The sequence below is a fragment of the Penicillium verhagenii genome (assembly GCF_028828195.1).
Source record: "Penicillium verhagenii strain IBT 33310 chromosome Unknown utg000005l_segment0_segment0, whole genome shotgun sequence".
Classification (NCBI taxonomy): Eukaryota; Fungi; Ascomycota; class Eurotiomycetes; order Eurotiales; family Aspergillaceae; genus Penicillium; species Penicillium verhagenii.
This window is the reverse complement of record NW_026643169.1, coordinates 933,579-956,609: the sequence shown is the minus strand read 5'-3', so window position 1 is coordinate 956,609 and position 23,031 is coordinate 933,579. Positions and strand designations below refer to the sequence as shown.

At 48.8% G+C, this 23,031-nt stretch overlaps 9 protein-coding genes across 9 annotated transcripts; 4 read left to right on the top strand and 5 right to left on the bottom strand.

Moving 5' to 3' along the window:
- Positions 1-291: 291 nt before the first annotated feature.
- On the top strand, positions 292-1,694 carry N7466_003934 (uncharacterized protein; the record flags this gene model as incomplete). Its single annotated transcript, XM_057163331.1, has 4 exons — positions 292-462; positions 565-766; positions 861-1,217; positions 1,285-1,694. The coding sequence occupies 4 exons, from the start codon at positions 292-294 to the stop codon at positions 1,692-1,694; spliced, it is 1,140 nt and encodes a 379-aa protein (XP_057022012.1).
- A 2,343-nt stretch (positions 1,695-4,037) lies between these two features.
- On the bottom strand, positions 4,038-5,031 carry N7466_003933 (40S ribosomal protein eS19; the record flags this gene model as incomplete). The annotated part of the gene is made up of 3 exons (XM_057163330.1): positions 4,038-4,329; positions 4,413-4,537; positions 5,002-5,031. The coding sequence occupies 3 exons, from the start codon at positions 5,029-5,031 to the stop codon at positions 4,038-4,040; spliced, it is 447 nt and encodes a 148-aa protein (XP_057022011.1).
- A 603-nt stretch (positions 5,032-5,634) lies between these two features.
- Positions 5,635-7,923, bottom strand: N7466_003932 (RNA 5'-triphosphatase domain-containing protein; the record flags this gene model as incomplete). Its single annotated transcript, XM_057163329.1, has 1 exon — positions 5,635-7,923. The coding sequence occupies one exon, from the start codon at positions 7,921-7,923 to the stop codon at positions 5,635-5,637; it is 2,289 nt and encodes a 762-aa protein (XP_057022010.1).
- A 1,565-nt stretch (positions 7,924-9,488) lies between these two features.
- Positions 9,489-11,446, bottom strand: ilv3B (putative mitochondrial dihydroxy acid dehydratase; the record flags this gene model as incomplete). The annotated part of the gene is made up of 3 exons (XM_057163328.1): positions 9,489-10,942; positions 11,035-11,248; positions 11,300-11,446. The coding sequence occupies 3 exons, from the start codon at positions 11,444-11,446 to the stop codon at positions 9,489-9,491; spliced, it is 1,815 nt and encodes a 604-aa protein (XP_057022009.1).
- Positions 11,447-12,274: 828 nt separating this feature from the next.
- On the top strand, positions 12,275-12,949 carry N7466_003930 (anthrone oxygenase family protein; the record flags this gene model as incomplete). Its single annotated transcript, XM_057163327.1, has 2 exons — positions 12,275-12,335; positions 12,399-12,949. 2 exons carry the CDS (start codon positions 12,275-12,277, stop codon positions 12,947-12,949), a joined length of 612 nt encoding a protein of 203 aa, XP_057022008.1.
- A 723-nt stretch (positions 12,950-13,672) lies between these two features.
- Positions 13,673-15,211, top strand: N7466_003929 (acid phosphatase PHOa; the record flags this gene model as incomplete). The annotated part of the gene is made up of 3 exons (XM_057163326.1): positions 13,673-13,864; positions 13,920-13,981; positions 14,044-15,211. 3 exons carry the CDS (start codon positions 13,673-13,675, stop codon positions 15,209-15,211), a joined length of 1,422 nt encoding a protein of 473 aa, XP_057022007.1.
- A 277-nt stretch (positions 15,212-15,488) lies between these two features.
- N7466_003928 (aldehyde dehydrogenase family protein) lies at positions 15,489-17,175 on the bottom strand (the record flags this gene model as incomplete). The annotated part of the gene is made up of 4 exons (XM_057163325.1): positions 15,489-16,373; positions 16,452-16,885; positions 16,960-17,029; positions 17,116-17,175. 4 exons carry the CDS (start codon positions 17,173-17,175, stop codon positions 15,489-15,491), a joined length of 1,449 nt encoding a protein of 482 aa, XP_057022006.1.
- A 1,035-nt stretch (positions 17,176-18,210) lies between these two features.
- Positions 18,211-18,734, bottom strand: N7466_003927 (uncharacterized protein; the record flags this gene model as incomplete). Its single annotated transcript, XM_057163324.1, has 3 exons — positions 18,211-18,343; positions 18,413-18,560; positions 18,632-18,734. The coding sequence occupies 3 exons, from the start codon at positions 18,732-18,734 to the stop codon at positions 18,211-18,213; spliced, it is 384 nt and encodes a 127-aa protein (XP_057022005.1).
- A 657-nt stretch (positions 18,735-19,391) lies between these two features.
- On the top strand, positions 19,392-22,893 carry N7466_003926 (putative importin 11; the record flags this gene model as incomplete). The annotated part of the gene is made up of 6 exons (XM_057163323.1): positions 19,392-19,556; positions 19,618-19,919; positions 19,968-20,983; positions 21,039-21,511; positions 21,564-21,752; positions 21,814-22,893. The coding sequence occupies 6 exons, from the start codon at positions 19,392-19,394 to the stop codon at positions 22,891-22,893; spliced, it is 3,225 nt and encodes a 1,074-aa protein (XP_057022004.1).
- Between the last annotated feature and the right edge of the window lie 138 nt (positions 22,894-23,031).

Sequence of the window (23,031 nt, the reverse complement as noted above, 5' to 3'; positions counted from 1 at the left end):
TTTTTAATGGAAAACCCGGCAATTCCATTTGGATTGGCCCGATACTCTGGTTCGCAGCGTAGGCGACTCCGGATCCACTCGATCTCGATCTATAGGTGACCAACCGCCACCCAAGCCTTTTGATCCTGTGGATTGCCCCTCTCCAACTTGAAAATGTTCCCTTTGCGGATGTTGGACGCGATCCGAGACGAACCGGCTTTTGGGGCCTTTTCGGTCTTGGCTTATATATGCAAGGCACCCTCAGAAAAACCATCTGGATCTCTCTGATCTTTTGCCCTGATACAATACACAATGGGTCTCTCAGAACGTTACCCTGCATATGGAGGCCGCGGGCCCGACGATTTGCGTTTGGGACTTGGTCTCGGCGCTGTCGCCACCATTTTTATGGCCATGCGTGTCTATGTGCGACTTCGAGTCAATAAGTTCGGTACTACGGCTTTGATCTGGTCTCTCGTGGCTTGGGTATGAATTCCATTACATTCAATTGCATTCAATCAATTGGTGTCTATCATTTATTGAAATGTTGCCGATCATCATGCTAACCCACTTAATTTTTAAATCTAGTTCCTTACAACAATCACACAAACCTTTGGTGTCATCTCCATTCTTCATGGACTCGGAAATAGAATCGCAATCGTTGAGGAAACGGGCCAATTGGGCAACTACCTTCTTTTCACATGGATCACCGTCTTCTTTTTCAACATGGCCATCCCCATTGGAAAAGTGGCTGTGGCGGCATTTTTGATTGAGATGAATTCACAAGGCAGTACGTCACCCTTTCCCCACATCCCAATGGATCTTTCAATTTATACCGTCAATCACAAGAAACAATGAGTACTGACAATATTTTCTCTCTCCAGATCGCAGAATCCGCCAAAGTCTGGTCTTCGTCGCCGTCCTCAACATCGTCATCAACATCCCCCAGGTCCTCCTCGCCTGGTTCCAATGCAGTCCACCAAAAGCCCTCTGGGACCCCGACCGCCAGGATCTATGTGACCACAGAACAAGTGTGCACTACACTTACTTTGTCGGTGCAGTAGCCGCAGTCTCCGATATCTACCTTGCCGTCATCCCCGCCACAATGCTGGCCCCACTCCGCATCGACCGCAAACTCAAATGGGGTTTGAGTTTCCTCATGGGCTGCGGTGTCTTCGCCGGAGCCGCCGCCATCGTCCGAACTTGGGCCGCCAAATTCATCATGAGCGATGACCCTTCATGTGAGTTCCCTTAAACCCAACCCAAACCCCAATCCCATCTACTCCTGCTAATTCAATCCAAAAACAGACGGTGTCGGCACTCTTTTCCGCTGGGGTGAAGTCGAGGAATGGGTCGTCCTCATCTCCATGTCCATTCCGCCCGTGTGGCCTCTCTTCCGACCCTTCACGAGCCGCTTCATCAACTCGACCGGACACTCGCGTACCCCGCGCCAGAACTACATGTATAACCAGTACGACTCCAAGCGAGCGGAGCTCAACTCGCACGCTGAACCGCCCATCATTACAACTACCATTTCGATCTCGTCTACCAAGGGCGTTACGGCTGCTGCTGAGCCCGTGGCTGCGTCGTCGTCCAGTGGCTCGATTTCTAGGTTTGAGGAGGATGAGCCCGAGACGCCGCATACTGTTCTCAGTCGGAATGGTGATCCAGAGGGCTGGGTGGAGATGTCCCATTATAAGAATCGTCATGCTCAGTGAGAGCGTGATTGATGCACATTCTTTTTTATTATTTTTCCTTTCTTTCTCAAAACTATATAATCCTGTGTAAATAAATAGAAGTCGAGCGCAAGCTCTTATAGAGAATGATTTTTTCTGACCTATATCTACATCTCATAAGCATACTAGTATTCAGGTTATGATCTAAAGAAAATTATAGCTTGGCACTGGAAGCTTGATTACTACCCTTTCCATGGGAGGTTGAGTCTTTCAGGGGCCGTTACCAGTTGACTCAAGTATTAAATGCATGTGGTCAACTAGAAACGCCAAACCTTACTTGAGGTGTGTCAGTTCATATGCCGTAATGATACGCCCATCTCTCACTGGCCGCGCGTTCTATCTGAACCATCCGCTGAATGGGCCGGAGGAACCTAGGGCGCCGCGAAACAATCAGAAAGCCTCAAGGTAATATTCAGCTCGATTTCAGCTGATGTCTAGACCTTATATATACCAGTTGACATGTATATACTATATGTAGTACACATTAGTAAACCTCGGAATCAAATTGCAGTCAGTACGACCTAAATGGCATAGTTATAGAGCTGAAGGAATTACATCAGCAGGTAGTATTCCAAGATTATTCTTTTCGCAACCACACATGCAGAGTTTTCAATATTCAAGTGGCTCCAGATGTCATGTTGGAATGATCAAAACTTGGAATACTCGGTGTGGTTGATTCTCGGTTGTTGCACATGTGGACATGTGGACCTTGAATGTCTGAGATCTCGGGATGATACCGAGAACGTCAATTTTCAAGATCAGTTGATTAATAACATAAATGTATACTGAGACATCATTTGAAGCGTTTCAGGGCGCTTGGAAGTACATATGTATTCAAATGGCATACGTGTGGGCCTTCATATGTGCATGAGCTCATGACCTCCGGGGCCGATAACCCTGGAGCTGAGCGATTCAATCGATACCTACATCTTCAAGGCGTGTGCGAGCACTTGAGTACTCTTGAGTAGAGTGGACTTCCAAGGTTGACTGGCTGTTTAAAATTTGAACTGTTCAATTTTTCTTTAGTGGTGCACAGTCCTCAAGTGGAGGGTAATGTGTAAATGCTAACACACATGCAAGTTTCAACATGTATGTGCATGTAACCAGCCTCCCGAGGGACCCTGGACGGACTACGGTGCTGTTGTGCATTCAGGTTGATCTAATCTGATCCACAGATCACATGCACATGTGCACATGGAGCCAAAAAAGATTTAAGTCAGAGTTACTAGTAAGGTTGGCATTTACGGCCCCCCCTGGGAAAAATCTCGATGCAGCTGACAGCCGACACCTAGATCTACAGATGTTGACGGTCGAGCCGACTTTGAATATATGTAGTCACAGAAAGTTGATGGCTCGGAGCTCCAAATTTGGAAGTACCCTTGGACCCTCAACTAAGATGAATTTCGACAGGGCAACGAAAGCTGAAATTTTGGACTATCTGAATACATGTATGAGGGATTATTGTTTTTGGGGATTTTTCTGAAACGTCGGCTGGCATCCTTCAGGATACTATTGACGCCCGACGAAGTCTCAAATTTGGTCTTCGACTTGTACACAGGGAGGATACAGGGAGGCAAAGTTGGATGTTGCGTGTGCTTGGGCAGCTATATGGGAATCTACATGGATACTGTTAGGCACGAAGTCATTTCTGCGCGGGGTAGAGGGGGTACATATGGATATTCATTCTGTACATGTGATATGAACTCGAAGGAGCCGATGCTCTGGCAGATCCACATGCATGGATGCACATAGAGAGGCTGCCAAGTTAGACCTGGGCAAAGCACAGACAGTGCTTTGACAATTTACATATCAAATACTACAAATCTTACGCTACGACACAGAGTGAACGTTTTAACGTGTTTAGTCAGACATGCTCTTTATTTCCAGGAGACCGCGAGAGAAAACGGGATCAGAGACACCGTAGGGTTGTTCGGGTCAAAGATGCGAGGGAGATCAAAAATATGTGGAAAGGAAATAGAAACTCCCGTCTGTCTGGCCATGCGTATGATAACGCATAACCAAGAGCAAGAACGGAAAGCTGGAATCACCCTGTCTCGTCCTCGTTCTCTCTCGCTCAATGCTCTCAGGAATTGTCCTCCTCATGCATAAAACACCCGTCTTCTCTCCGCTAGCCCCGTCTGGTCGTCATGATAAAAAAGGTTGGAAAGTGTGTGTGGATGTGGAAAAATAACAGAAAGGAAACGTAAACAAGAATCGCCGGGACCAAGCTCCGATTTTTTTGATGTCATCTCATTTTTGCCCTGCTAAGCATTTAAGCAAACTCAAGTACGACCCCCGAAACACATTAAGCCCTGGGTGACATGTTTACTCCTCATCAGACTCCTCCTCGTCAACGGTGGTCTTGGCGATACGGTCAAGATCACGCTGGCCGGACTGAGTGATGCGACGGCCACCCTTGTCCTCATCGTGCTCAAGGACACCGATCTTCTCGAGGGCCTGGAGAGCCTTGCGGTCAACGGAACCGGAGGCGTCAACGTGGTGGCCGGGGCGGGAGCCGCGGTTCTTGGTGGAACCGTGGACCTTGCGGAGACGGCCGACACCGACGGTCTTGCGCATGTAGATGTGACGGGCGACAGCGGCGGCGCGGACGTAGAACCTTCAAAAAAAAATCATGTTAATTTCACTGAACGTAGAGGGGGGGTTTTTTTTCGCTGGGAGTAAAAGGTAGGTCGGTCGTACCAATCAGCGTCCTGGGGGGGAAGCTCGTTGGAGGCGGAGGTCTTGACAGTGTCGACCCAGCCGGGGATGGGGAGCTTTCCCTGACGCTTCAGGAAAGCGGAGTAGGCAGCAATGAACTTCTGCGCCTGTAGATGAGAAAGAAAACAATATGTTAGCGTCGTGGATTCATTCGAGTGTGGTCTGGTCTTGGCGAAAAGGGCGCATAAGTGCATATATGTGGTGGGTTCGTTTCCATCGGCAGGTTGTTCAAGGTCCATCTCTTGTCGCTGAAGCATAGGTTGTCTCATGCTTGAATGGCCATTGCATTCAAATGTATCTGTGTCGTAAAACGCGAATGCTGATCTTTGTGATCAACATTCGAATTACGCCACACACACACACACTTGAATCTTCAATGCCACCCCTTCTGCCCAGAAGCAGATTATCCTCCCGTTTCCATTCCGATATTTCCAGACGATAGGCCTGCTGTCGCTGCAAATGACCTCCTTTTGACGAACCGAGACCTCCGGAAACGAACTTTGACACATATATGCATGGCGAAGACCTGGTGGACGAGGGGCTGATCTGAGTGATCAGGGAGGACACTTACGTCCACATCGCGAACGGTAACACCACCCATTTTGGCGACTTGTTGAGGGCGTAGGGGTTGAGAGAGTCGTAGGGCGGGAAGTCGAGGTGGGCAGGGTCGAAGTCGAAGAGTCCAAAATTTCGAGACACACAAACTCTTGCCCCGGTTGGGTTGCGCTGGCGTCTGTGTGGTTCGCTTAGCCTATTTGGGTTTAGCCGTACCCTAAGTGTGTGTGTGCCTCAGGCGATGGTCACCTGATACAAAAGTCACATGACTGTGTAACGCTGATTTGGAAATGAGGCACCAAGGCAGCAGGTATATTCAATCTAGTTAGTTGATTATCATTGTTACTCATTTTTATTACGCTGTTCATGATCTGTTTCCATCTAGGACCCATTTCATCACTTTACTTAGTAAAATGCAACGGAAATTTATAAAATAAAAGTTTATCAAAATGTTCATTAATCATCCATATCCTAATCACACAAATCTGCTGGTTCGTTTCTCATAAAAAAAGGTAATCCGTAGAATAACAAAACACAAAAACGCGGGAAACCTTCGCCATATGCCTCTGAACCTCTGAACTTGTCTTGTTCTCCGGTCCTATTCTAATCATAACGCCATGAAACCGAAAATAAAAAATTCTTTACAAAATTACAGGGTGGGAACCCTCTTGATTCCCGCGTACCGAGCATGGAGTTCGTCAATGAAGTGATCATGGCGAATACCAGGAGGTCGGCACTGATTGAACTCGGCGACCGCGTCTTTGACAGGGTAGTCCAGTTGCTCAATCAAGTAGCACACGATGAGGAAGCCGGTTCGGTTGTATCCATAATGACAGTGCACGCCGACCAGTGGGCGTGGGATGGATGGATCCTCACGCTTTTCCATTTGGTCGTCAATCTCCTTCTGCAAGCGTTCGACCAGGGCAATGAAGTCTCGAACCTCGTCGGGAGTCGGAGGAAGCTTTGAGACGGTCGGATGCTTGCAGTAATGGATACCGCCCTTTTCCATCTGTGCCGGACTGTAGACTGGGCTTTCGTGGCTGATGTCGATGACAGCATAAATCTTGTCGCGGTATTCCGCAGAGAACTTGACTGGGTTGTGATGTTCATCTACCTCTCGTAGCATCTTCATTGCCCGGAAAGTATTCGCAATTGGCGCTGAGACTGGTGCAACCTTTTGCCACTTGGCGAGGTTCTTCACGTCCCACTTGCCCGAAGTATTCAGGTGTTGTAATTGCCATCCCAGCCCAAGTCGCTTGTCAATGTTTGAAGCCAAGAATCCTTGAATGATGCCAGCCAGAGTACGGTAGGTCGCTCGATCGTACAGAAGAGCATGCGATGCGGGAGCTGGGAGGATGGCCGACTTCACCAGTCTCTTGCGCTCGTTGGCAGAGTTGGACTTTGTCAGCTTTTCATTGTCAATCACCACCTGGACAACAGACTTTTCTTGGCCTGTAGCGTTGTTGGGAGATGCCGAAACTTGGTCATGAACTCTTGAAGCATCCGGGATAATGCTGCTTCCAGTGGTGTCGATGGTGGTATGAGCTGAAGCATTGCCAAAAAACTTCAGAAGGTTTTGGATTTCAACCGGTTTCGTCACTGCATCTGCTTCTCCTGCCACCAGCAGAATTGGCATGTGAACACCGGCCCAAACCTTCTCTCCTGGCATACCTCCAATGGCTTCGTCACCTTTGTAGGTCGGGAGCGATCCCCAGGCCATGCGACGCCAAACGGGAGTCCGGCTTTGCTTGTTGAAGCGGACCTGGAGGTCTCGTGTCTGTGCATCGGCATCGCTGCCTACCATTCTCTTAACGCTAGCGCTTTGCTCACCGCCGCGTCGGTCCCACAAACGCCACAGATCAAAGATAGGGCCTGGAATGTGAAGTAGGCGGCGAGCGATAGCGGTCTCGTGAGGCGAAGGAGGCGATGCTCGGGGACAGACTGCGATTAACCCAACGATATGGTCTCTGAGGGGGGTTGCGATGGGCGAGGTAGTCGAAGCGAGGAGAGCAGACAATGAGCATCCCAGGCTATGGCCCACTAGAATCACATCTTGGTCGGGGTCCCTTTGTTGCTCAATAGCGACTGCCAGCAACTCAGCTAGAGCCTCCACGGTGTATGCGTCCCAGTTGCTGGGCTCAAACTTGGAGAGACCGCAACCAGGTAGATCAATACCAAAGCAAGACCCGACATTTGACAGACTAGTGAGAAGATGATGGAACTGTGCGAGCGATCCACCGAGTCCGTGTACAAACACAAGTAGAGGAAGCGGCGATGGCTTGGTGGGCAGGCGGTCCAGGTGTGGGTGTCGACAGAAAAAGGTTCGAATTTCGGGATAAGTTGCCACGGAGGTGGTGTACTTTTGATAGGAGGTAAACTTCTTCAGAATTCCAGGGTCGGTTTTGAAAGCTGGGTTCCAGTTAGGTATGATCTTGGTGGCGGTGACGGCTGCGTGAAGAGATTTTGACTTACCATCGGATGTCTTTTTCTCAGGTTGAGAGTACTCTTCGACTGGGCGAGATGGAAGGGTAGCATGTCGCAAAGACCCATTGCTATCATAGTCTTCATCTTCGTAGTCATCGTCCGACGAGGTGAGTGTCTTCGAAGACGACTTGGTCAAAGTTTTGCGAATGCTGGAGCGCTGCGAGCGAGATTTTTTCGCTGGCGAGCGGCGCCGGAGAGAAGAAAATATACCACAGCCAGCCATGGTTATCACACAGGTCATGAGAAACACAACTTGGCCCCAGTTTACTTTGTCATTGCGATAGAGGTTGCGAAGGTGGTTTGCGACAGAAGTGAGAGAGGCCTGTTGGGCCGCTGCACGTGCCGAATTGTAGTAGAGTTGTAAAAATGCCGCAAGGCCCGAGCGATTGGTGGACTGGGCAGACAAGGATTCGTAGAGGGAGGACAAAATGTTGGGCGATTCATTGTTCCCCATGACGCCTGGTCGGGTTTATACGTATCAGAAAATCCCAGCAAGGAGTCTTTGATCTCTACTTCCCCAAGGTTCTGGACCCTCGGGGATCTCACAAGCAAACCACGCGAGGACACGACAGATCCTCCTTGGATACGGAAGCTTCGGAAGCCAGAATCCCGCAATGCGACACCAATGAAAATGGTTTGATCGACAACGTTGAACAAGTGGAAGTGAAGGAGGGAAAAAAAGCATTTAGGCTCGGCCAGTCAAAAGGCGGAATGCAGCCCGTGGGGGAAACAACGTGACTCAGAAGGCCCACTTGGTGGTGAATGACGCGGTGGCGGTGAGCGATAGCACAAATAGGAACAAATAGGGGCGCATTACGCCTATTACTCTCGATAACTTGGGTTCTTCTAGAAAAATAGAACAAATAGATCCATGGGAATTATGGAGTCTCTCCGGGAAACTATAAAAAACAAAGAACCAAACTAATGCGAAATATCCAGCCACGATGGAGGTTGATTGGATTATATGCTAATATGGGGGAGATTCTGGATCTGGATCTACACAGAGAACTTGTTTACTTGACTAAGATCGGGTTATCTCTACTAACGTACGTATCCGTACTCAAGGGGGGAGGATCCACACGGCATGGTTTCCCATGTCGTACCTCCGTACCTCCGTACCTCCTGACTCCTATACTTGTTGTGACATGTCGAAATACACACGTCCACGTTAAACTTGCGGTGTACTATGTACTGCACATTGTGATATGTTGCACCTTGCTTGACCCTTGTGGACCTATCTATCAATGAGTATGTACGGAGTAGTGTATAAGCCAATATTGCCACATTTTTCGTAGGTATTCCATTCAACACAACTTATTCCATCCCGTGGAAGACTTTAGCAAGGGCGACCTTGAAACAAAAGCTTGATGCAACCAGAACAGGCTTGCTTGGCCAAAGCTGGGCATTTCCCCCTAGTCTACTCGCCGATCCGTTCTTTATCCTACCGTGTTTTCGTAATCCTTTGAATCAAATCAAAACAACCACAAACAAGGCCCGTTCTCTTGTAGCTACCTCATAACAGGCCATGGATCTCTTGCTCCACCGGATTATCGGCTAGGGGGGAGGGACCAACCACTAGCCCGCGTCTGACGAATCCAATCCCTCGTGCTTGAGCAAAGGTACTTTATTCCCGGAGAGCTTGGTCGTGGCCGTCATGGATCGGTGGCAAGAAAATTATGAATAACCAAAAGTACATTTCTTTCCCGTGTCAACCTTGACGATTAATTTCGGTCACCTACAGTAGTGAGGCGGAAGGGGCATGTGAGGCTTGTGGGTCACCCAAATCATCGGTTGATTTGAAGATCTGGGCCCCAAGTCCAGCTTGGCCAATCGGAAGACCAAGATTCTCTTCATGCGTACGGAGTTGTTGTCCACTCGTGGGCTAAGTAAGACGCAGCTCCGACGGCCAGGTAAGCGGGATAAGATAGCATATTGTTGCGACGTGGACAAATCAGCAAACAACTTTTGATATTCAGAATCTCAATTTCTTTATATTTTATAAGCAAAAAAAAAAACAACCTAGAATAGATCTGTCATGGCGCCATGAGAAGCGTCGCCCACCAGGCGTGCATATTTGGCCAACACACCCCGAGTAATCTGGGGCACGGGTGGAGTCCACTGCCGACGGCGCTCCTGAAGCTCCTCGTCAGATACAGCCATTGACAACTCATTAGTGTCCGCATCGATAGTAATAACATCTCCGTCTTTGACAAGGCCAATGGGACCGCCAACGGCAGCCTCGGGTGTAATGTGACCAACAATGAATCCGTGGCTCGCACCAGAGTAACGTCCATCCGTGATAAGTGCAATGTTGTTCAATTTAGCGCCCATGAGTGCGGCACTGGCCTTCAGCTGCTCCGGCATGCCAGGTCCACCCTTGGGACCTTCATAGCGAACAATCAAAACCAGATTCTCACCGCGGGGAATACGGCCTTCGTCCAGGGCCTCATTAAGCTCATGCTCCTTGTTGAAAACGCGAGCCTTTCCTGTGAACCGGAGACCCTCTTTACCAGTAATCTTGGCGACCGCACCGCCAGGTGCGAGATTGCCACGCAGAATCTGAAGATGACCCGTCGCCTTGATAGGATTCGACAACGGACGAATGAGAGTCTGTTCCTGGGGAAGTGAGGGCCAAGATGCCACATTTTCGGCTAGAGTCTTGCCAGTCACGGTGGGGATATCGCCATCCAATAGACCCGCTGCGATCAGCAGCTTCTGCACGGACGGAATGCCGCCGATCTCGTAAAGGTCCGCCATATAGTACTTGCCACTGGGCGACAGATCGGCAATAAAGGGGATCTTGTTGCTGACACGCTGGATATCGTCCAAAGTCAAGTCAATTTCCGCTGTGCGGGCCATGGCCAGGAAATGTAGGACACCGTTGGTGCTACCACCCAGAGCCATGGTCATCACCAGAGCATTGTCGAAAGCTCGCTTGGTGAGCAAATCGCGTGGCCGAATGTTCTTCTCCATGCAGACCTTGATAGCATCGGCAACACGCACACACTCGCGCATCTTTGTGGGGGATGAAGCGGGGGTAGACGATGATCCGGGCAAAGACAGACCCATAGACTCGATGGCGGTGGCCATGGTGTTTGCGGTGAACATACCGCCACATGCACCGGCGGTAGGACAAGCGTGCCTCTCGAGGTCATCCATGATCTCATCCTTGGTCTTGCTAGTGTCGCCGCCGTCGTCGGGCTGCTTGAGGCTATCGTATGCATATGCACCAGCCGCCTCAAAGCAGGTTGAGACGTTGATAGGTTTTCGGAGGGTCTTTGAGTATCCGATATTTATGGTACCACCGTAGATCATGATTGATGGGCGGTTATGACGCGCCATGGCCATGACCACACCGGGCATGTTTTTATCGCAGCCGGGAATAGCGATACAGGCATCGTGAGCCTGAGCACAGGTGACAGTCTCCACGCTATCCGCGATAACTTCTCGAGTTTGGAGGGAGAATCTCATGCCTTAAGAAGTTTATTTTGTCAGTAAAACAATCATTATCTCTAGATATAACTCCACCTTATGGTAGCTCTTGTGCAATCATATAATGACTTACCATCGTTGCCCATGGTAATTGCATCTGAGACACCAATGGTGTTATACTGCCACCCGAGCATGCCCTTCTCCACCACAGCTTTCTTCACAGTTTTTCCCAAATCCATCAAATGCATATTGCATGGATTACCCTCCCACCAAACGGACGCAATTCCCACATGCGGGGCCTTGGCCATCGCTTCCTTGTCTGGGACACCAGCCGCGAAAAGCATAGCCTATATACTATGTCAGCATTGTACAAAAGAGTAATTGATCTATAGACAGACTCTTGCGCCCGGGAAATCATGACCCTTTGTGATGGCCGATGACCACCGGTTCAGTGCGGGGGAACCATCTGGGTGTTTGGCGTCCGGAGGTAGACAAGGGAAATTGATATATTTTGGCTCCGACACGGTCGGTTCTGAGGAATCCATGGTGATTTCAATGTTTTGAATGACCAGCACTTAAGACAAATCCAAGAAAGTTTGGAGAACTGGAGAAATAATTATTGTCACCGCCAGTTGTGTTGCTGTTCTGTTGAATCTGTCATTATATGTGGGGTTCGCACTTCAGTCCGATCCGGTGGACCCCGCGTTGGCTGGGAGTTGACCACTCATTGCTGACGGATTTCAGATCTCGGAGTTGCGCCTATTACCTCGCTCCCGCTCGGTTCATGATCCGTTGCGGGGACTGTCGATTACAGTAAGCTTATCATTGTTGGCTGTGCCATCAATAGATGAGAGAGAGATCTGAATCTTGGAATTATAATATTTAGGAGCTGCACAGGTGGATGGATACTTTAAAACGTTGTGAACATTGGCTTGAGTATTAAGCACAGTGCTTCCACATGCAATGTTGGTAGTCAATGCACAGCCTAAATATATGTATATCTGCTTGGTATGTACAATGTTGAAACAAAAATTCGAACATTGAATAGAATACACATCAATCAACTGATGCTCAGCACCAGTTTTGCAACAAGAGAATAAATACTAAGTACACATGTGCTGATAGACATCTGGAATGTAGCAGTGCATTCAAGGACTTTCGTATTTTCGAGGAGAATGCCCGGAAGTACCACTCTATTGACGCTGACAAACGTCATCGACAATCAAACTCCAAATCGGATACGATCCATGACATTTCAAGCTTTGCGACTGGAGTTTCCATTTAATCCCCTAAATTCCTTAAACCGAACTATACAGCCACACAGAATAAGAAACTTACTGGACAAAGCCTCTTGTTGACACCCAGAAATCAAAATGAGCACAGATATCCTAGTGGCTCAGATGATCGGCACGCTCGGCTGCGGCGTTGCAGCAGGTGAATCCGCCCACTGGGAATCTACAGTTGAAAAACTAACAAGAACTTGCATCTGAATTACAGGTGGTATGATGACGCTCTCTGTTTTGAGCATCCCCAACCTCACCCTACCACCGCGTCAGCCGTCCTCAGTCACCATACTTTCGCAGCAAGGACCGGGCACCCCGATTCCACACCTCGCGCACCAATGGCTAGATATCTACGAGCGGGGGAAAAGAACCTTGCCTGTAATCGCGCTGGGTGCTTCGGTTGCGAACGGATATCTTGCTTGGGTCTTGAGAGACACAGTGGCACCGGACTCAGGTATTATGGGTGGCAGTTGGACCGGATGCTATGTGACGGCGATTACTGCGACAATGGGGATCGTTGTCTGGACATCGACGGTAATGAAGAGCACGAATGATCGATTGACGGCGATTGCAACGCGGGATGATGTGTCGGTGGCGAAGGGGACGGTCGTGGGTGACCAGGAGAAGGCGAGACGCGCCAAAGAAGATGCCGAGGTTCCTGAGCTGTTGAAGAGGTGGACAAATTTGAATCTATATCGAGCGCTGTTTCCGTTGACTGGGGCTGTTATTGGGTTGTATGGGGTCGCAAAAATGAAGTATGAGTAAAGTAGCAATGGTCTTAATGGTTACAGAAATTGGGTATGATGCATCTGATTTACACCTCAGGCATTACTAATGCATGATTGACTCGCAGCTTATTATTGGTTTAACTTTATATAACCAAGGATTTGACTTTCCTGCATCAATTGGTTCCATAGCTCAGTTGGTTAGAGCGTCGTGCTAATAACGCGAATGTCGAGGGTTCGACCCCCTCTGGGACCATTCTTTTTGACAATATTTTTTTACAGCCTGAAATCCTAACTGCCAAGAGATCTCGTGATTCCGCTCCGCTATCTTGGCACGCCAGTCTTATAAGCCATGGTTAAAAACTGTGGGGGAGCCAATCAGACCCCCTGCTTTGACATCGTGCTTTGTGTGACGAGCGTTTGATCACTACATGTATATACTCCGTAACTTCAATATCATGAATCCGGGGAGTACAAGGAGTATTTTTGTCCCCCGACCCATCTCCGTAATTGTAATAGTAAATACTGTTGTAATCCCGAGCCTGAGACCTTGAAGTTTCTTTTTCCAAAGTATTGATACAGGTATCAGGCCTCTCTGACACGTGCGCTGTGAATATTGTGCTCCGTGACAGAGTTGTTTACTTCACTCTTCCTTTCCTTCTCTTTTTGACTTTGAATACTAACTCTCTTTTTCTCTTTCTCCTCCTCCTCTTCTCTTCACTTCTACTAACAACATTCGTTCAAACAAAACTAGCTCCTCGCAATGATGAAATTCTCTCTCTTGATATTTTTGCTGGCCGCTGCCACTCTGGCTCTCGCTGGTGTGGCAACCGTCTCGGAGCCTGACAAGTCTGATATCTTGAAGGCTCAGGCGACCACCCTGCCCGAGGTCTCCACTTCTAATGTCAAGGGTCTTGTTTTTGATCGCTTCTACCAGGTGTGGTTGGAGAATATCGTAAGTGTCAATTTGGATCCCTCAAAGAATGAGCATAACTGATACCTCACTCCAGGATTGGGAGGACTCCTTAGTAGATGAGAACCAAGAGTTCTTCGCCAAACAGGGTATTCTGCTGTCAGTGAAAATCTCTATTTTCTCTTTCTTGTTTTGTTTTCATTACTGAGTGTTGTGTCCAGTACCAACTTCTATGCTGTTGCTCACCCCTCGGAGCCCAACTACTGTGCTTCAGCTGGTGGTGACACCTTTGGCATGGACAATGACGATTTCCACCAAGTTCCGGCCAATGTCTCCACCGTTGCTGATCTGCTTGACACCAAGTCTATCTCTTGGGCTGAGTACCAGGCAAGCAAAAATAAACCGCTCTCCTACCCTGCTTCACTACTAACAAGAGTTTTTCAGGAGCACCTGCCCTACCCTGGATACCAGGGATACAACTACTCAAACCAGCAGACCTACAACCCGGACTATGTTCGCAAGCACAACCCCCTGGTTCTCTACAACTCTATCACTTCGAACGATACCCGTACCCGCCAAATCAAGAACTTCACCAACTTTGAAGATGATTTGAAGAACAAGAAGCTTCCCCAGTGGGCCTTCATCACACCCAACATGACAAATGATGCGCACGATACCAATGTTACTTTTGGTGCAACTTGGGAGCGAATGTGGATGGAGCGCCTGCTGTTGGACAAGTACTTCAGCGATAACACTGTCGTCCTCTTGACCTACGACGAGGACCACACTTACACCAAGCGCAACCGCATCTTCAGTGTTCTGGTTGGTGGTGGTATTCCCGACGAACTCAGGGGCACCAAGGATGACACCTTCTACACCCACTACTCCACCATTGCTACAGTTTCTGCCAACTGGGGTCTTCCATCTCTGGGTCGCTGGGACTGTGGAGCCAATATCTTCAAGCTGGTGGCCGACAAGACTGGTTATGTGAACTACGATGTGGAGATTGAACGCCTGCGTCTCAACAACACAAACCCTGGCCCTTTCTCGGACAACACATACTCCAAGTTCTCAGCTGATTGGCCTAACCCTGCGACTGAGGGTGATTGCTCTGCTGGTCATGGTATCTTGGACATTGTCAAGAAGAACTTCAATGGTACCAAGCCTAGCCACAACTACACCTTCCCTTTCCCATGGGATGAGAAGGCCGAATACAACGTCAATGTCACTGCCACTCGCAAGGTGGATGGTAAGAAGGTAGATATCACCTCCTCGAGCACCAGCACTGCGGCCAAGGCCAGTGGCTCCAAGGGTGCTGCCACTGTCGTTCTACCCGGCTCGGCTTCTCTGACTGGGGCCTTCGTGGCCGCCCTTGCCTACTTCCTGTAGGCTATTTCGCTTTTATCAGTTTTCATGGGTAATATTTTGCCCAGCAAATATGGATGGTTATTGTTGCTTTCTGCATATCTATCAGTGTTTCGTGGCTGGTTTATCCGAGGTATTTTGTTATTTTTTATGGGCTGATCTTCCTTCGTGTGGTGTGACGCAAGGTGCTAGTAGCTACGACTCAAAATGAAATCATGAGATTATGAAATTACGAATTGACAAAAATAATTGTAGCGCTGCATTCCCGAAAATGAATATAATATTATGACCAAATACATCATCAAGTCGATTTGATGACAATCGTCTTCGTCTGGAGGAAGTTCTCAATGCTGTACAAAAGACCCTCCCTTCCACTTCCACTCATCTTGTAGCCGCCAAAAGCAGCATCCTTCGCACCAGTCGGAGCAGTGCAGTTAACTCCAACAGTACCCGCCTGCAAAGCCTTGGACAAACGAATCGCCCGATCAAGATCCTTCGTAAAGACCGACGCATACAGCCCAAACTCCGTATCATTAGCCTTCTTGACAACCTCCTCCTCCGTCTTGAAAGTCTGAATAGCCACAACAGGCCCAAAGATCTCCTCTTTCATCACTCGCGAATCCTCCGAGAGATCCTCAAAAACAGTCGGATTCACAAAGAACCCATCTTTCGCATCCCCACCCATCGTCAACTTACCCTCCTTCTCGCCAAGACCAAGATACTCTTTGATGCGGTTGTACTGCAGATAATCGATCTGCGGGCCGTGCTGCGTCGTAGGATCAAGCGGATCGCCCATCTTGACACTGGCAAACATGGCCTTGAAACTCTCCGTGAACTTCTCCTTGATGGACTCGTGCACGTAGATCCGCGAGTTGGCGGTACAGACCTGTCCGCTGTTGAACTGGATGCCGAACATGGTTTGCCCGGCGGCGGATTGCAGGTCTGCGTCTTCGAAGACGATGGCGGGCGATTTTCCGCCCAGCTCGGTGTGGACTGACTTCATGTTGCTCTTTGCTGCGGCCGCGTGGATCTTTTGGCCTGTGAGCGAGGAGCCGGTGAAGCTGATGGCCCGGACTTTCATGTGCTCGGTCAGGGCTGAGCCGGCTGGGGCGCCGTGTCCTGAGATAATATTGATGACTCCTGGAGGGAACCCGGCTTCTTGGATCAATTTGGCCATGTAAAGCGACTAGAAAGAAGCAGAAAACGAGATTAGAGATTTCGAGAGCCAAGTTGTTTTGATATGTACGGCGTGAGATATACTCACAGTCAACGGAGCCTTCTCACTGCTCTTCAGCACAACGGTATTACCAGCAGCGATAGCAGGCGCTACCTTCCCAGCGAAGTTCACCAACGGGAAGTTCCAGGGGATAATCAGTCCCACCACGCCAAACGGCTCCTTGACCGTCATCTTGAAGGTTCCGGGGGTATTAGTACTGGCCGTGCCCTGCACGGTCCAGGCATAGTCGGCATAGTATCTGAAATAATCTGCGGCTAATTCTGCATCTGGGAAAATGGAGACTGGGCGACCGATGCTCAGGGTCTCAAGTTTGCCTAGTTTGGGGATAGCTTCGCGGATGAGATCGGAGAGCTTGCGTAGATGCTCGCCGCGTCCCTGCACTCCTAGATCTCTCCAGGCGGGGAAGGCCGCTTCGGCAGCATCTACGGCGTCGTTGACATCCTGGACGTCTGCTTCATGGACTGTGTGGTTTCATGCTGTTAGTTTGATGATGTTTGATAGCTTTTAAGGTAAGTTGGGAGAAGTATGAACATACCCTTTGCAACAAGATCTTGGGTGTAGGAGTAGATGATGTCGAATGTCTTGCCGGTTGAAGATTCACGGAGCTGGTGGGGTTATCAGTCCAAGATACAGATGCTTGGGGCCAAAATGTGGCCGCTTTCCTGGGTGGAACTGTGGAGGACAAACTTACCTCGCCGTTAATGAACAGCCGAGTCTCGATCGGCTGCAATTCTTTAATAGTTTCAGCCATGGTTGAATTACGAGGAGAAAGTAGGATAAAAAATGAAGCAGAAAAGGCTAGAGGGGACAAATAAGCTACTTGTAAGCCAAGTTGCGGGGTAGGGAATTAGTCGTGTTTGAGATCCTGTCGGTGATCCTGCCCGGATTTTATACTGGACGGATCAACTGGGACGGATGCAAGCGGATAAGAAAGGGACTTACAGACTTAGAATCTGCATATATGATCAATCAGTTCGAACACAAACTACAGTATCTTCGTCATAGCGGATATGCGATGGGAGGCCCTGCTTGGTGGCGGCGCCGCGAAAAATAGTAGACCGCCACCAGACAAAGTGGGGGGCCTTATTCTTCTGAGACATTTGGACTTCAGGACGACATTCGATACGAACTTGATCTTCATCATCCTTTGACCACCAATGATATCCATGAACAGATTTGGAGAATGCAAATGTTGATAAAAAGATGGCTATTACCTACATCAGCTTATGTGCCCGAAAGCCAAGAATCAACACCGGCCCATCATGTTACCCACTATTTGGTCATCCGGGGAGAAAGCAACAGAAGAGACAGCTTCGTGGTGATACCCCACAGCCTAATAATTGGTATTTATCTTGTAAGTACTCGTAGTGGTTGACTAATAGTGGAATGCTAGGATCCAGCGGTCCGTCCCGGAAAGCGACCCGCACTGCAACTTGTAATCTAATCAACTGAGAAGTTCATCACTTAAATTATAAGAAGAAAACAGGCTATTTTGAGAACTTAGGCCAGGTTTCACTTTCGACGTGAAGTTTCCCAGAAATTTTCCTATGTTAGAAAATTGAAATGCTGGAGACTATAACAGTAAGTGACAATGTTTTTTTAAGTGCTACTAAGCTTTTCCTGAACATGAATTCTTAAGGATGATAATTGATCTTTGTCAATTCACTTAAAATTGAGAAGCGCAAGAAACTGACTGAAAGTATTGGTAGCATTATTATACATAACGGATTTCAAACACTTGTATACATTTTACAGTACAATGCGACTCTATTCAATGTTCAGGGCTTCACTTCGAGATTCCACGCTGCTTCATATCCTGCAGGTTCAGTGCATTCTGATCTCCTGGTCGGTTCTCAGAGTCGATCTTGACGTTATCTTCGGGGCCACCAGATCCATTGAATTGACCAGCTTCGGGAAGTCTAGAAAGAGGAACGGCTATGTTAACACCCGAACGGCTGATAGGTAAAGGTTGTCTCGGGATTTCTTACCTTCCCCGGTCATCGCGAGTACCACCCTCATCCTCAGGAACCTTACGGTGGTCACTGCCGGAGGCGGTTGCACCAGGGCCATACTTTAGACTAGCTCCGGCGTCGGCAAAGCGTTTGTTGGCCATTTCATCGACTCCAGACTCAAGAGCTGAATTTGTTAACGTTGAACACCAGGACTTAAAATTTTGCCTGTCATAAAGCCACGGGTATTGAGCTTACTGGAATCACTCTTTTTTCCAAGACCCTGCTTGGCTTGGTAGGAGTTGAGATCCTTCTCGGCGTCGAACGCGGCCTTGCGCAAATCTTCAACATTGGGTGCCATTTTGGAAATTATTTATTGGTTTTGCAAGTAGAAAATCAAAAACGGTTGAAAGTAGCTTTTGGAGAAATCTTCGAGAGGCGAATGCTTGGAGAAAAGAAGTGTACTGAAGAATGGATTGAAATTGAAGTACGGTTTCTCTTAGGCTATTTATACTTGAAGATAGTATATTTGAAATTTGGTTGCATCATGGAGATATCATCATAGGTATGTCATCTGGTTATAGAAGAAAAACATGCTGTGAAGAATCAATCGCTGAACGCAGTGAACAACGGGGAGCTGGTTGTAAAAAAAAATTCGAAAAACAAGATATACAGCTATGATATCGACTAGACCCTTAGTGACTTCATATAGTCTCCACTATAAAACCATAAGTTGGCGGCTCCCATTCCGGACATAGGGTTCTAACCTAGGGCTTCCTCCAGTCCGGGAAATCTAAACTCCGAGCTCCGGGGCCCGCTGAGGGGGACGCGCGCGGGCAAGCTTAATTGTAAAAGAACGTGAACTCGAAAGTCAACAGGGCATTTCCAAGTCATCCAGTGAATTTATACATGGAAAGCCCCTGAATATTCAAACGTTCGTCATCTTCAGCTACTTTTGCGGTGCCCCTTAGCCAGTTTTGATCCCTCCGACCAACCTTGACTCGATCAAAAAAGCTTCATGTCTCAGCTGATAGAGGTGCCGGGCGAGGCAAGCCCATTGAGCTACCAGAATGTAGTCAATACTTTGGTAATGGCATCTAGCTCAACTCAACAACAAGTTAAGACAGGTACCGAGCAGTTGCAGAACTGGCAGAGACAGGGATCATACCATTCAATGCTTCAGGTATCTCCAACCTTCAGATTGATCTTAGGGTTTACAGAAAAGCTAAAAATAGCATACATAGGATGTATTTTGCGATCATTCACTGCCGACCGAAGTCCGATACCTTGCCATTATTCAGTTGAAAAACGGAATCGATAAATACTGGCGAAAGACTGCGCCCAAGTGTGTTCCCCGACGGCCCACCCAACGCATGATCCGAATAAAACCTACTGACACCCATGGAAGTGCTCTCTTGAAGGACGAAAAGGAAAAAATTAAGGCAACTGCTATGCAGGCGGGTATCGCCGAACCTTCCCGCCCACTGGCCCTCCAAAATGCTTTGATGATCGCCAAGATTCTCCGCTACGAATTTCCTCAGGATTGGTATGCCCCTCCCCAACTCGATAGATTATCATGATCTAACCGCGACAGGCCCGACGCTATGGCGACAATTATTGACTTCCTGCGATCATCCATCCAACCTGGCGCCGACCCGATCCAACTTCCCCGTACCCTCTTAATCCTTCTCCAAACCATAAAAGAACTGTCCACCGCGCGCCTACAAAGAACCCGAACCCAGCTCCAGTCCGTTTCTCCCGAACTATTCCATGTGCTGGGGAATATTTACGTGGAGAAAGTCAACACATGGGTATCCATTTTGGAGCACGGGGGTGGTGACGAGGCGTCGCTACTGGATGCGATCGAACAAAGTTTAGTCTCATTGAAGGTTCTCCGACGCCTGATTATTGCCGGGTTCGAGCACCCTGGTCGCGATCAAGAGGTTCAGAAATTTTGGACATTGACTCACAACCAATTCGTGAAGTTTCTTTCTTTCGTGAATGAGTCTGGCAAGCTGCCGGAGCTCGTCGAAATAGCCATTCGGAAGCATGTGCTCCAACTCTCTAAGCTCCACGTTGAAATGGCCAAGACCCACGCAGCATCCTTTGCACTCTTCACACACAGCATTGAACTTGTCAAGACCTACTGGAGTTTGCTTCAGAATCTCAGCGAGGTGTATGTTAGCCTTGGTGCGGACGCTGAGACCGAAGGCCAATCCCTTCCTGAGAAGACAGGCCTACGAGCCTTGCTTTTGATCAGAGCGTGCGCGAAGATGGCTTTCAACCCAGTACATACGTTCAAATATCAGACCCCGGCAGACAAGGAGGAGAGGAAACAAGCTGTCGAGCGGATCAAGACAGAACTATTCACCGACAAATTCGTCTTGGACACTATGGAATTGCTTGTTACGCAATTCTTTAGGTTCCGGAACATTGATTTCGAGGAATGGGAAGCGGAACCTGAGCAGTGGGAAAAGCGGGAGGAAACTAGCAGTGAGGCTTGGGAGTTCTCCATCCGCTCGTGCTCCGAGAAATTGTTCCTTGACCTCGTCATCCACTTCAAGAGCTTACTGGTTGGTCGATTGCTTGACGTGTTCCATTCTTTTGCTCGTAAGTATCATTCCACGAAGTCTTGGGAGTAATAGCATGCTAACTGCATCTCTAGGCACCGATAACCGCAATGTGATTCTGAAAGACTCATTGTATTCCGCCGTCGGCTTAGCTGCGGCCAGTCTTGAGCAGTGTCTGGACTTCAATACCTTCCTTGAAGGGACTGTTGTTCCTGAAGTCCAGATTCAAGATCCTGAGTACAGACTTCTGAGAAGACGAATCCCCATGGTACTTGGCCAATGGGTGCCCATTCAGTACGAGAAACTGAATATCGATGCCATCTACCAAGTCTTCCAGCATTTGCTGAACAAGGATGATCCATTAAATGATTTGGTGGTCCGCATTACTGCCGGTCGACAGTTCCGCAATATCGTCGAACCCTTCGAGTTCACCTCAGCGGGCTTCATCCCATATGCACCAGCCATTCTAGGAAGTCTTATGTCACTTGTCCAGGAAGCTGAAGTTTCTGAAACCAAGATGGGTCTGTTGGAGACAGTACGAGTAGTCGTGGTGAACATGGAAAGCAACGTAAGTCTCCCATTCACCCTTGATACTATCACGAGACTAACAAGGACCATAGATTGCTCCCTTCTCAGACGCAATCATCTCGCTACTACCGCCGTTGTGGGAAGAATCCGGAGATGAACATTTAATGAAGCAAGCTATTCTTACCCTCCTCTCCTCTTTGATCCATTCCCTCAAGCAAGAATCTTCACGATACCACTCGCTTATTCTCCCGTTAATTCAGGGATCCGTCAATCCTGAATCTGTAAGTCTGTCCCGGAATCTCTCAGATTCAACAGCCATTTCTCACATATGCCAATATTTAGGAAACATTCATGTACCTCTTAGATGAGGCACTAGAGCTATGGGCTGCCATCATTATGCAAACTCCTTCACCTGCCTCCCCTGAGATTATTGCTTTAATGCCCTCCATATTCCCCCTCATCGAGCAAGGAACAGACAGTGCCGCCCAGGCCCTCGGCATCATCGAAAACTACATCCTCCTCGCTCCTCAGGAGGTCCTCCGTGATGGTATCCGAGACCCGCTCTTGATCGCCCTGAAAGAAACTCTTTCCTACACAACAAAGATGCGCACCGGAGTGGTTCCCCGCCTCGTCGAAATGATCATTCGCGGAGCCGAAGCGGTCGACGGCGGCAGCGAGTCCACATACAGCATCATCTCACGCTCTCTTCTCGAAACCTCATTCCTCCCATCCCTTCTCGAGGGTCTATACACCGCCTACGAGGCTAGCCAAACCTCCGGCCCGAACCGAAAAGCAACAGAAGTAGTCGGCGTCATCGAAACAGATTACCTGGCTGTCCTCGCCCGACTCGCGCTGGGAAACCCTACCATCTTCGCCTCTGCCGTCGCAGCCGCTACAAACTCCACCGAGGAGCAGAGCTTGAACTGGATTCTCGAGGAATGGTTCTCGCACTACGATAACATGGGCAGTGCGAACCAGAAGAAGGTGCATGCTCTCGCTCTGACCCAGCTCCTTGCTCTCCAGGACCAATCTGCCAACCCTTCTTCTGGCCCTGCGCCACCTCCCCCATACATCCTGAAACATCTCCAGTCCTACCTGACTATTTGGACCGACCTCATCACCGAGTTATCGGAGGGTGGCTCGGATCCGAACTCCGATTACCTTGTGTACTGGAGCGCGCCCAAGGGCTCTGAGACTGCGAACCCGGAGAACTCGGAGGAGTTCCAGACACCTGAGAATCTTCGCCGTAACGAGTGGGAATTAGCTGATGCCGTCCACCGGTTCCCGATCCGCGACTTTGTGCGCCAGCGTCTAGAGCAGGTCATTCTTGCTTGTGGCGGCGCTCAGCGTTTCCAGGAGGAGTGGCTGGTTAATGTTGATGGAGAGGTTGTGTCTGCGTTCGGGGCTTTGGGACTGATTTGATCCCAATGCTTTTATCACAGGCTCTTCCCCCTATGCTTACTTTGCATTACAATATTGCATATTCTATTTACAAGTTTCGAACTGCATTGAAGCCGATGTTCTCTGAGTTTCTTATGACCATACCCAATCTACAAAAAT